This window comes from Lepisosteus oculatus, chromosome 19, assembly GCF_040954835.1.
Source record: "Lepisosteus oculatus isolate fLepOcu1 chromosome 19, fLepOcu1.hap2, whole genome shotgun sequence".
NCBI classification, from domain to species: Eukaryota; Metazoa; Chordata; class Actinopteri; order Semionotiformes; family Lepisosteidae; genus Lepisosteus; species Lepisosteus oculatus.
The window spans coordinates 459,188-472,421 of NC_090714.1; the positions used below are offsets into that span (position 1 = coordinate 459,188).

The 13,234-nt window shown below is 44.1% G+C and overlaps 1 protein-coding gene across 1 annotated transcript in view; it reads right to left on the minus strand.

The window, feature by feature from the left end:
- Nucleotides 1-38: 38 nt before the first annotated feature.
- The window catches only part of txndc11 (thioredoxin domain containing 11), a 20,032-nt gene continuing 6,836 nt past the window's right edge, over nucleotides 39-13,234 (minus strand). The window contains exons 6-12 of the mRNA XM_069181128.1: nucleotides 12,454-12,566; nucleotides 11,394-11,594; nucleotides 7,879-8,632; nucleotides 6,345-6,487; nucleotides 3,050-3,162; nucleotides 2,553-2,633; nucleotides 39-815 (exon numbers count right to left, since the gene is read on the minus strand). Of these exons, the coding sequence (XP_069037229.1) occupies nucleotides 455-815; nucleotides 2,553-2,633; nucleotides 3,050-3,162; nucleotides 6,345-6,487; nucleotides 7,879-8,632; nucleotides 11,394-11,594; nucleotides 12,454-12,566 (1,766 nt within the window). The 3' untranslated portion in view covers nucleotides 39-454. The remainder of the gene's footprint in view (nucleotides 816-2,552; nucleotides 2,634-3,049; nucleotides 3,163-6,344; nucleotides 6,488-7,878; nucleotides 8,633-11,393; nucleotides 11,595-12,453; nucleotides 12,567-13,234) is intronic.

A 13,234-nucleotide genomic window follows, 5' to 3' on the forward strand; every position in this document is an offset into this window, starting at 1 on the left:
AAGTTTGTTTTTTCAAGAAAAAAACTACATTATAAACATTTAAAAAAGGAAAGTTTAGTTTAAGAAACTTTTGATTACTCAACTGGTATAAAACTTGATCCAAACCGCAACAGCATACATTGTGTATCAGCTCATTTCCACTGGCATTCCTGGATTAAATAGTCCTAACAGGATTAGTAGATCCACCATTTTAAAGCCTAATAAAGACATCACTGCGAAGAAATATAAATGCTTCAAATGCAGTGTAAACTAACCAGTTTAATTAGTACAAATGTGCAATATCAAAGTGTAAACAAATGCAGCATTTTTTCTTCATACCTGAATACTTAAATCAGAACACATTAAGTGATTGCTAAGGATTCTTGTAAAAATAGATCATATTCAATATTTCTCAGACATTCAAAAGGGACCATCAAATACTTCCCGAACAGACATGGATCTGGCCAGGGCCTGCTCAGCTCTCGGCCCGCGCGCTGTCGGGCTGCTGGGAGTCTGGAGCGTGCGTCTGCGCGGCGGGAGCCGGGAGGAGGCTCTGGGAGACGCCGGCCAGGGCCTGCAGTTTCCGCTGGGTGTCCTGCAGCTGCCGGCTCTTCTCCCGGTACAGCTCGTCCAGGGCCCGGGCGCGCGCGTGCAGGGACAGCCGCCGCCTCTCCCGCGCGAGCCGGGCCAGCTGCCGCGCGAGCCGGGCGCGGGCCAGGCGCAGGCGGCCCCCCGGCCCCCCTGCAGGAGCCCCCGGGCCCGAGTGCCGCAGGACGAAACGCACGAGGTTGGGCAGGGTGAAGGGAAGATCGGGGAATTTCACACTCGCGTGCTTCCTTCAGGAAATAATGAAGAAAGCAGGCGATCAGTGCTAATCGTCTATAAAACAAAACTGTCATGTACTGTTTTTCTTTACTTGAAAGCTTACTTGGCCCAAGCAGGAGTCAGTCTGGTGCTGTGTGGATGAGAGCTCGTGTTGGTGCCTCCTCTAACCAGTCCAGAGCGGGTGCTGCTCAGGAGAGGTGGTTAGCTACTGATTTACCATCCTGCAGGGCGAGGCTACACGGCCCCCGGACCTACCTCACACTTACAAGCAGCAAAAATCTTCATTTTTATGCCTGCAGCATGGCCCCACCACTCCAGCAAAAAAACTCAGCCAATTAACTCCAAACTTCACAGATTTGACCAACAGGCTTGACTTATGAAATGACTATTTGTAAAAATGCAGAAACCTACCTTTGTAATCCCATAGGGTTGCAAGACCTTTGTCAATGACTAGTTCGCAACATTAACTCCTACCAATTCAAAGCTGTTTAGCCACTTAACTCCAAAATGTCATTGTAGTGATCGTGCCATTATCACACAAGCTGTCATTCCTGCAGAGCCAGTTCCCTCCTGTCTCAGGCAGCTGCTGCTTGAGCGGCTGTTAACACACATCTGAATCAAAACCTGGCTGACCATGAATAACTGAAGTTGTTTGAATACTTCTTCCCATCCAGAGTGAACCATCTGGCCAGACAAAGGCTGCCTCTTGTGCAAAATTCTCCTGTTTAAGGAATGTTTGATTATTTAACACCAAACCTGCTGTGTATCATTCTAAGGACAATGCAACCATATGGCAACACAGGGATCTTGCTTCAAATAGGATGACTACAAAACCCTCAGAGTTGAGCAGAAGCAGTTAACAAAAAATGTGGCATGTATCCTGCAGAGATGAAGTCAACACATGAAGTGTGGGGAACCTGACTGACATCCCCCCCCCCATTTCTAACCGCTTTCTCCAATGCAGGTCAGCACCTATCACAGCAGGAAATGGGCAGAAAACATGATCCCCCCTGGACGGGACGCGAGTCCTTCTCAGGGCACACAGCCAGGCCAGCACGGGAAGAGCATACAAACTCCACCGAGACAGCGCCCCAGGTCTGGTGCTGAACCTAGGGTCCAGCTCTGCGAGGCAGCGATGCTGACCAATGTCAGCAGTGAAGAAAGGTGATTGTTAGAACTTTGTAAGTTGGGCGGATTTAACGTTCTCTTGTTTGTGGACACTGGTCCACATGGATTCTGTCCCACTCCCTTCATAAAGCATACAGAAGTCATGGACTAACGACCTTGAGGTCAGTGCTATCCAAAATGGCAGAAGTTGAAGGCAGGGACGCGTCCATAGTACAGGACCAGTCAGAGCCAGAGAGCCGAGGGCTCGGAGGTAGTCGAGAGTGTAAGAGCTCAGATGAAGAGAAGGAAAGAGCACAGGACGAAACGCCTCTTGTCCCGCGGCAGCACAGAGCACCTCTCGGAGGAGAGCGTCTGCGATTGGGAAAGAGTGGGACAATCCCTCAGGAGGCTGAGATGGTCACGTCGCTGACATCAGAGACTGAGCACACGCCCGCTTTGTGCCCTGAAGTGAAGGCTGAGCCACTTAGCATCACAATATCCAAGAAATAAAAGCTACACTCACGCACTCTTTCAGAATCGTAAGTAGTTTATGTCAAAGCTGCTATGTTTAGACACCAGAAGACGGCAAAGTACAGCACACTGTGCTACAATTAAACGACCGTGACTAAGTGGATTCTTACCTGTCTCTAGGGAAGAACAGTAGTGCTGGAAATCGGTCTACCATATATTCCCATGGAAGGTCGTTTTTGGCAGCATTAATTCTAAAAAAAGTAAACAAGTACAGACAAGAAGGTTATTATCCCAAAATCCAGTGTTGCCAATTATAATAATGGCTGACTTATCAGGACATGGAAAAAAGGTGTCAGGACAATTCCAAGTCCATCACAGGAGACACACACACACACCAGGGCCAGTCCATCACAGGAGACACACACACTCACACTCACACCAGGGCCAAAATTCCCAAAGAGCAATGAGGCGGCGGAAATCCACATGGACATGGGGAGAACATGCCAACTCCACGGAGACAGCACCCCAGGGCTGGAACTGCACCCTGACGCTCCAGCAGTGCTGACCCCTGTGCCCCTGGGCTGCAGCCCACGACCCTGCTCACTTGCACAATCTCAAATAAACTTGATTAATTTGAGACAGCAACTGAACGGCCCAAACCTCTCACCTGCAGACAGCAATCTTCTGATTTCCCTGGAAGAAACGGGCAAGCTGAATGATGACGTGGTTGAGAACAGTGCAAAATCCACACCACTGCGTGTAATAAAACAGCAGTACATCCTGGAAAAAATAAACCGGAAACCATATGTGACAATGAAATATTCTGCAAAATATCTTTGGTTTAAAGATGTTTTGAAAAACTTTCTACCTTACCCAGAATCTCAAAAGTTTTGGTTTAGGGTTTAAGACCCATTCAGTTTTTCATTTAGATGACCACAAAGTCTGCCTGTTTTCATCCCAAATAAATTTGGATTTCAAAGAGCCGTTTAATGTATCTTTAAATGATTGTTCCTACTTAGAGAGCTCATTTGGAAAGACTGCCAGCAGACACTAGAGTCAAAAAGATCAGGACTCAGAAGCCCTGTTCCAAGAGAAAGTACATAAGATAATAAATATAATCGAAAATTTAATTGCTATTCTGTATGAAACTTGTGTTAAAGAAATGGCATCATGAGGTACAGAAAAAAATATAGACCCTACTCCTCACAATATAATATGTATAATTTAACACTTATAGAATTGCAAAGTGTAACAAAAAAAGGTCTATGAGCAAAACAGGAGAACAGAACCACTACTACAGACTTCCCGATTACGGAGATAGCTGTGGGACGTCAGGTGGCAGACATCAGAGATGTTCACATAGTAACAATGGTACTAGACTTACTGAGTTTACTTTTTGGTAGGGTACAATATCAACCTGCTTATTTTATAAGTAACTGTAAAAGAAAGGCAATTTTGTTCTTAGTTTTAAAGCCAACAACAGGATGCTGATCATGACTTACTGTAGGTCTCCTAGAAACCAGGTAAGCAATACAGTGTACAGATAGTTGTTACACACAGAAGTTTAAAAACAATACTAAGGAAAATCTATATTCATATAGATGTATTTCTATTTTTTAAGTCACAAGTCCAATAAAATGGTTTTACAGTAGAACGTCATATACAGTATTTAACCCATCTTTAATTTGTGATCTGCAATAGGTACGATACAACCAGATCTTAATGATCCAGACAGTGGATCAGTATTTTTTCGGATTTTGTGTCACTAGGCTTCAAGGTTTGATATTTGGGTGTATAATTTAAAGATACAAACTACATTGTTCATTTTTCCCATATTAGATCTGATTGAAACTGCAGGTATTGGCAGAGGAAAGCCAACTGTTAACACTGTGGCAGACATGTAGAACACTAATAACAATTCCTTACTCCTACTCATTCATTAAAAATTTGCCGTCAAAACCAATTAAAAAAATATTAGTTGCAAGACTCTAAAAGTGATGTAGAATTTAACTGATCTTGCACAGACGAAAGGAAATACCAAGAGAGAGTATTGAACAGCCTCCACAGGTCCGAGTAAAGGCACTGCTTCTTTAATAACACGGGTATGGTGCTGCAGTGCAGAGAAATGAATCACTCTTGGCTTGTGGAAAACCATGAATGAGGAGGCTCCTGAGACAGCGGTCACACCATCAGTAGCATTATGTGATTCAATCACCTGCCATCTGATAACAGTAAGAAGGTACAGGTGTGACAGAGAGAAAATGACAATCCCTCTTAGTGCACTCAAATGGCATAAAACAATCCAAGGGGGCCTAGAGGCCATTTTCTTCATAAACACTTGTATACTATATATCACCTTTCCTATATATTTTCACAGCATTTAACCAACAGTCTCTGACAATAACCTGGACTTCTGATGGGACTCTCTACCCGACAAGCTACAGGTGAAACACATTCACTCCAACGTACAGTCCCTAAACCAACTCTATTCCAATAATTCCTTTGGGAAAAGCCTCCCCAACGTTTACACTTTCACAGTCTTGAACCATGTGGGCAGTGAAACCACATGCAGAAAGTTCTGTTGAAAATAATAACAGCCATCAAATTAAGAGTCTTCTTTTTAACAGTGCTAAACAAGTGGCACTGGGAGAGAGAGAGCAAGACACTCCATGGTCACTGTAATCGAGGTGTAAATATGTGCTGCACACAATTATATACTGTATAGTTATTTCACGTGCACCCTCCACAGCAGGCAGTGTCTTTCAGGCGATGGAAATGATCTTGTTTTTTACTCCAGAAAGAAATCTAAAACCCTGGGCTGGAGCACCACTGCTGGCCATCATTCCAGCTCTGACAGAAATTGTTCGTGCTGGCTATTAACATCATGTTTAATATTCTTGCGTCACTTGTTGCTATATCTTTCTCACCTTTCTTCGAAACGTGCTGACCTTTACTGAGCAGTTTAGTCACATCCTGATCTGAGTGATTTCAGCTGGTGTATATTAGGACCTTAACTCTCCTGCTTAAAGAGAATGCCAGCCTGTATCACAGATATTAAAGGGTCAACACCTTCACTTTGTAAAAGATCAAACACCTAATTACGTAAGGCATTAATACTAATGTTACTGTAAACAGCTTCAAATATTCTTAATTCTGGAGTTCATGAGGTGAGTAATGTTTATCATCTCATAAATCCTGCCCAGTCTAACTTTCACTGGGTCCCTGTGAAACGTAGAATGGATTTCAAGGTTGCCTTGTTCTGGCACTGAGCGATTTAGGGACTTGTTGTGGCAGTACAGTCCAGCTGCAGAACGCCAGAAGACGCAGCAGTTCTCTCAGGACCAGGGCTGTAAACCACTACAATTTACTGCCCGGGGTAACGCAGTCCTGCGATGATCATCGGGTGGAATGACGGCTGTCGATAACGCCCCGACATAGGCAAACCACTCCAAGACCATTTAAGGAAAAAGCATCCTCAACATAAAGACGTTAACGTTTGCCAGCATCCTCAACCAGCAACTGAGCTCTTTACAGCATGCAGCTTTAGTTGCTGGCAATGAACTGTCTTTTCTGCAAGCTCACCAGGGGGGAAAAAAATCACCAAATGAAGGTTCTCTCTTTAAAACCGTTTAAATCTACTAAAAGAGAAAACACAATGGTCGTACCTGAAGGCCACAATAATGAATCATTTTCTTTTTGATAAAAGCTGTAGGGCCTATCTCAGAATGACTGCATTAGGAGACACATGGTCCTCATGCATACTGCACTGCAACACACTCCAGCTCCACCGCGCACAATTAACATGTCCCACTGTCTGTATTACACGCGAGGATGTTAAGGCATTGGAAATCAATCTCCACCTCAGATTTATAAAGAACTCCATGTACAGATTTACTAAACAACTTGCTGACTAGTAACCTCCTGGTAGTTCTTTTACTGCAGGATAAAGAATTATAAATGACCTTTTCAGGATCCATTACTTGGCTGTTGAAGCTCTGGGTCGTTACTTCATTAATAAAAGAATTTGAAGATCTTGGTACAGACTCCCCAACCAGATACCTCTTCAATGGACTGTACAGGATGCTGTAGTTTCTTATGAAGTTTTCTGAAATACAGAACAAGGACAATTTTGCGCATGTTGTATGCAGAATTCTTTGCGGCTGTAGAAATGTGACATCCATGAGTTAATATACCACAGGCACGTCGAGCTAGTCGTCCTGTAGCCTCATTCTGGCTGAGCTGCAGTGCCACCACTGCCACAAGCTGGATCCGAACAGCCCATTGGGAAGCCGAGGGCAGGAACTTCCACCAGACACCTGGTGTGCCTCACTTAACTATATCTGTAGCCAGAGGCCTGGAGAACCACAGATAAGACCGGTTTATCCAGGCAAGGCAACTCTGGGACTGGCTCTGCTCCGCAGCCCGTGGTGATCCAGGATGAAGGGCTCACCACACCCGCCAGCCCGCGGGTAACACGCGCAGCAACAGCACGGTAAGGAGGGAGACAACGGGCAGTATGTATTGACTGCAGACCATGTTCTCACCCCGCCCACTCCTCCTAATTTTGTGCCACACTGTGGGTGTGACGCACTGGCCACTGGTGCACGCTGAGATTAGTGATCTCCGTGATCTCGCACGGCACAGGCCCGAGCACTGCTAGGACGTGAAACAGTTACTCACGCACTGAAATAAATCTGACTCCTTTGGTCCAGTGTTAGATTAGATAACCTATTTGAGCATTAACATTTTACACGCCACTGCACTGTGAGTCATTTTTTCTATGTGAAAAATCAAGCTGGATTTTGTGTAATTTTACTAGTTTAGTAAAATTTGATTTTATTGCATTTCTAATTCCTCTCAGTACATTACGACTGAGAAAGCTGCACACATCACCTTACTTCATCTGACCCAATGCAGGCTATTGAACAGGACTGTGCTTATGACAGTCCTCTTCTACTTATAAACCAGTCAACGTTAGAAGCAGTTTTTGGGGCGGGGTTGTTAGGTTACTAAATGTATCCATTTTGAATGTACTGTATGCAGGTTTGTAGATACCGTATACAACTAACTCTTCAGAACTCTTTTCTTGAGTGTTTTGACATTTTATAGTTGCACAGATGAAGAGAACAACTTTACAATATTGCTATTGAAGGCACGCCATGCCTGTCCAGACCCCTAGAGACTTTAAGAATCAATGGAGGGCTGCCTGTCTAAGACAAATAGTAAATATCGGAAGAAAAGTCAATGGACATGTCAGTGGGAACAAGAGAAGAAGGCATTTCCAGTCTTGAAGATGTCAAAAGCACAAAAATGGAGCTGAATAAATGTGATTCTATAGTGTTCTGTTTTCCAACAGCTACTTGCCAGCAATGGTGGTGCATAACACACTCAACTTGCTACACAATACTTGAACTTTTTTTGTAACAGGGGTGGTCACTGATTTAAGCTTTAGATGTCTAATGACAAAGCAGCAAAGCTAGAGAATTGTATACTTACCTAGTGCATCTTTTAAAAATTCACTGTGATCCAGGACATAATGGACCTCATCCAAGACGTTCACAATTGTGGTGAACACCTTTGTGGTCCCATTTTCAGGTGCACCCAGCCTGACTGCAAATTTCCAGTGCAAATGAGAATCCAACATGTAAAACCCAAGCGTCTTATTAGTCCTGCACTTAAGCCCTGTGATGCCGCCATTGAGGAAATGGTGGTTCACAGCAGAACTGCTGCTCTCCGCATGAGCAAACATGTTCTGCAGAGTCCTGGGTTCGTCCTGCAGCTGTGTCGAGGATGTGAAACTGGAGGAAGGGAGGGAAGGTGGCTCAGAGAGGTTATCCAAATCAGCACGGCCTTCATTCAATGTTTTACAGCAGGCAGTGTAGTAACTAAAAGGACTGTATGTGCTCTGTATGTTGCTACACTCAGTGTTCCTGGAGACCAAATGCACAAAGGTGCGCTCTTTGAGGTAGAAGGAGTCCATGGCAGCCTCCATCTCATGGAAGCTGCAGCGAGGGGCCTGGACTTCGCTGGGCTCAACCCCAGCGGACTGGTTGATACAGAGCTCGCAGACATTGTGAGTCCTGGAGATCGAGTGCGACTGCGGAAGGACCACAGTGTTGCAGCAGAGCTGCTCAAAGAGCGGCGTCCTCCTGCTCCACAGCCACTGCTCGTTCACGTTCCCCGTCTGCTCGCCACTCTCCGCCTGCTGACTCCTCTCGCAGCTGTGGTATCTGGTAGCAACGTCTGCTACCTGACAAAGAGAAACAAAGCAACAATCCATAAACCTCACTTCAACTCTTACTGATACACATCACTTCGAATTAAGTCATAAGCTTAATAAATTTGATACATTCCCTAATATTCAGCACACTACAAGCTACAGATTTATTCAGATTCTTTCAATTTCCATTTCTAATCTTTCAATATTCCCCCATTTCCCACATCCAGAGAGCCGAACCCTAATGGAGCTGGCGCAGGGCGCAGGGTGGGAGAGCACACAGGACAGCTCGCCAGTCCAGTGAAGGCACACCGACACAAGGGCACAAAGCTGGCCATTCAGAGAGGCCAACTAACCTGGACAGCGTTCTCCCACCAGTGTAGCTGGAGACCCGATGCGGACGGTGAACACTCACACTCCATATGAAGGCTGAGCCCAGAACACAAGACCTGAGACACCAGCAGATCTGTACCCATTAGAGCAGCAGTCAGATGACTGAAATTCCTTCCCAAAGACGCCAAGCTCCATTACAAAACAGCTTTTTAATTGATTCAGGAGCACACAGTCATGGTAAATTCTGAAATCCCCTGTATGAATCATCTGTTTAGCGAGATAAATCAATGTGATTTCTAAAATAAGAGATATCAGTTTCGGGCTCCTTAACATACAGAGTACTGCTATATAGTTCAGGGTTGCAATCACATTTACATTACCTAAATTCTTAATCTGACTGCAGCAAAACCCTGCATATATTATAATGATGATTAGGAGCAGCACTGTCCGAGGAACACTTTGGAGATGCCAGGGTTAAAATTCCCCAGAGCAGAACAACTTCATTTCTTAATCATTAAGGAGCAGAAGAGTAATCATTTCTTTCGTTTTCTAGTTCCATCTGTAAAAACATTAATAACATGAATCATGACGCCAAGGCCATGGCTTAAGAGCACTGGCCAACATGAAATGGCTTCAGCTGTCTGGATATAGTGTTTCCATTCTCTCTTTGATAGTACACAAGGTTTTTCAGATTGTTACAACATGTGGTGTCACTTCGGCCTTCACATTTAATAAGAATTAAGACCCATGAGTTCTCAGTTCCCTAGGAACCATCACCACAGACATCACATTTTCAGATTCAGGCATTGATTACAATAGCTGGACCCCTGAGCTGATTTATCAGAGGTTAGTTACCATTTAGCCATTAACCATTTGGAACAAGTTACTACAAGTCCCAGGAACTGTAGGTACTCTAATCTAAATAGTTTGTGTGTTTGCAGGGACATAGTAATCTAACTGCAGATGTATTTTACTGTCCGAGTTTAGAAATATAAATGACTACATCTTACTATTCAACCTCACTGCTGCTCGGTGCTCTGTGACCACATCTGCAATGCAGATAAATAAAATTCCATTATAAGCTACGGTATAATAATGTTTTCCGAAAAATGGTCCTGTCAGATGTCAACATTTACCATCCTTTTACTAAGGCTTAATAAACAAGTGGGAAATGCTTATTGCAATTACTATACAAGTGACAATAAAAGTGCCGATTAAAGCTGCAATATAACCGCTAAGGCAGGTAACCAGATTCATTTATACCTTCTCCTTGTGGATGGCAAGACCATGACCTTCACATACAAACGTCAAGCCATAACTACGCATCTGTGCCTGAAGGGAACGTGGCTAGAAATTCCACAGAAACATCCCAGGTGTATTGCTGCACGTGAAGGGAGAAGTGAAGTGCCCATTCTGGCACAGCACAGCTGCTGAGGTCAAACGTCTCTCAACAGAAGCACAACAATGAACAAACTGCACTCAGAAGAGGAAGTCTGAGCTTTGTCCCTTGAGGGAAAGTATTTTTAGAACAGCAGAATGTCAAATGTAGGCAGGAGATTCATTTGAAAATATCTATCCTAAAGGAAACGCCTTCATTTTGTTACCTTCATTTTAAGAATTAATTTTCAGTGCTCTTTCTCAGCGTTTGTGAAGACACTTCATTTACACATTTATCTGCATTTTTCACCCTCAAGGGCAGAGGTCTAGCCAGAAAGCACAAGAAAATCAGGGCTGAAACACAAGCAAGTGAACGAAGAGCCTTGTGACACGCACACTAGCTTGTCCCGACAGGTAACAAATTACAAATATAGCGATTCGTGTTTACATCATGTTTTGCCAGAATGGAGCCTAGATAAAGTTTTGTCATCAATCATGGGAAACCGCTTCATTTTCACATCTTTCTCCTGCCCAAGCAGAAACTGTGACTTCTACACGTGATAAAAGAAAAAGGTACTGTGGTTTGGAGGTTAGTTATCATAAAGACAATGCAAGCAAATAATTACATGCCCAATTTATCCGTTTGATCAAAGTGGCAGATGTGGAATGAAAGCTTAAACATGTCCATATCGCAGGTTAAAAAAAATCTATTCTATTGAAACGCAGAAAACTGTGAAATAAACTTAATGCTATGGAAATTAAGAAGAAACTAGAAATGTCTATTGACAAATCTAGATTTATCTATGCAATAATTTAACTGTTTCAAAAAGTCTACAAAATCCCACATTTATGCGCAATCTAATTAAAAGATCAAATTTCACCACGTAATTAGGTGGAAAATAACTCTGATGGGTGCAGATCCTCAACCACATGATGGATTTTTATGTTAAGATGCTACAGAAGAAATTCCATCACAAAGCAAGGGTCTTCCTTCCCAGAATCCATCTGGGCTAACACAGAGGCACGGAACACCAGGCTTCGCTCTCAGGGTCTCCCAGGACAGGTGGTCCCCGCCGGCGCTCACCTCGCGGACCAGCGGCTGCGCCCCGGCCAGCGGGTCGAAGGGCAGGAAGACCAGCAGCGCTGCGCCCCTCTGCAGCTCCGCGTCCAGCAGGCGGCTCTTCCCCCCGTGAGGCCGCAGCCAGCGCAGGAGGCCCTCGCGGTGCTCGAAGGCCCACTGGCAAACGTTCTCCGAGGTGAAGTTCAGCTTGTGACGCGGGAATATCTAGACACAACCAGGCGATCAGACCCCACCAACTACAGTCAGGAGTTCTGCCCACAAGACGGTGTTGGTCAGTCTCATGTCGGGGCGGATTCATCCAGAGAAAAATCAGACACCATCACTCGGACATTTATATCTTTGCACTTGTTTGAACACATCTGTTTTTAGGCACAGCCTAACACCGGCACATTTTTAAACGTCACACCCACTGAATTAGCAATTAGAGAGGTAAGAACATCACAAACATTCACCGGCGAACAAGAAGCAGAGACCTGGACGACACAAACATACCCGTACAGTACCTACATAAAACTAGCACAGCGCTCTACAGGATACAGTTATATTGGTTATTACAAGAGAAATCTGTAAGAATTTTACTTGGAAATGGCTATTTTTATTCTTCTCATTTTGAGAAGGAATTCTGCATCCAGGGGATTTATTTGCAGGGAATTTTTATGTCCAGGTAACGGGTAAAAAAAACATTACGTAAGGACAGGTCGATGTATAGGTGGGATACTCAATCTGTATTTAACCTAAAACAGAATCCAAAATATAATCCTGTTAAAATGCGTACTTCTGTTGTGAAATACACAAGTACACATGGCTTTTCACACAGCCTTCATACAGTCCATGATCTTGGGTCTTCCTGTCATTTTAAATACAGGTCAGTTTAACTCAATACGACAGAAAATGCTAGTTAAGTTAAGGCAGCACTTCCTGTGATGGTGTATCCAAATCACTCCCCAGAGCTTAGGGGACTGGGCCACTTTGTTCAGAGAGAATTATCCTGAGACATGAGCGGTTCTGATGCAGCTTAATGCCGAGTCTACTGTGGGCTCACCAGCACGCGGCCGGGACCTACCAGAGAAGTGTTCGAGTGCCGGCGCATGTAGACTGCTCCGAAGTCTTGCAGAGGAATCGCTTCCGCCACCTGCCTGTTAGTAATCACAGCAAAGCGCACACCACCCTGGAAATCTGCAGAGAGACGGGCCGTCAGGAAGCACTTCCCAAAACACCAGCTGAAAACATTCTCTCATGTTTCATTGCAATTGAATGATTTAAGAGGTCTGGCTGATACAGTTTAAACACGCTTACACCCTTCCTAATGCAATGAAGAGTTCACCGGATTGTTTAACCCCCCTCATCGCCACGTGACTTCACCCTCTGCCAACAGCCTGCACTCCGATCAGACGAGCAACTGCCAAAACTAGAAGATCAACCATCCAGAAAACACAGGAACCCTGACGAATACGAGAGCAACTAAAGCTGATGAAACTCCAAAACTAGAGCTGACTGGCACAGGACACTCAAGAATATCCTGGCATAAACTGTACTGGAAGGTCCTTGTTTTGTCACTAAATGCTGCAGCCACAGTGTTTAAGTCTTTATTGTGAGACATTCTGGAATTTGGAAGGTAATTTCCACTCTCTGGTAAAGTTTGAGTCGATTTTGCCCGAATTCTTACTGACAGATTACCAATTTTCATGCTACCTTTCCGTGTTGAACTAGAAAAAAAGAAAGATGTGTAAAAGTTTAATCCAAATACAAATCCAAATACAAACTCGAGTACCTATCACTATTGTCATGTATTATATTGAAGATGTAAACATAAATAAAACATTCTTTGAGAAACACACAAAAAC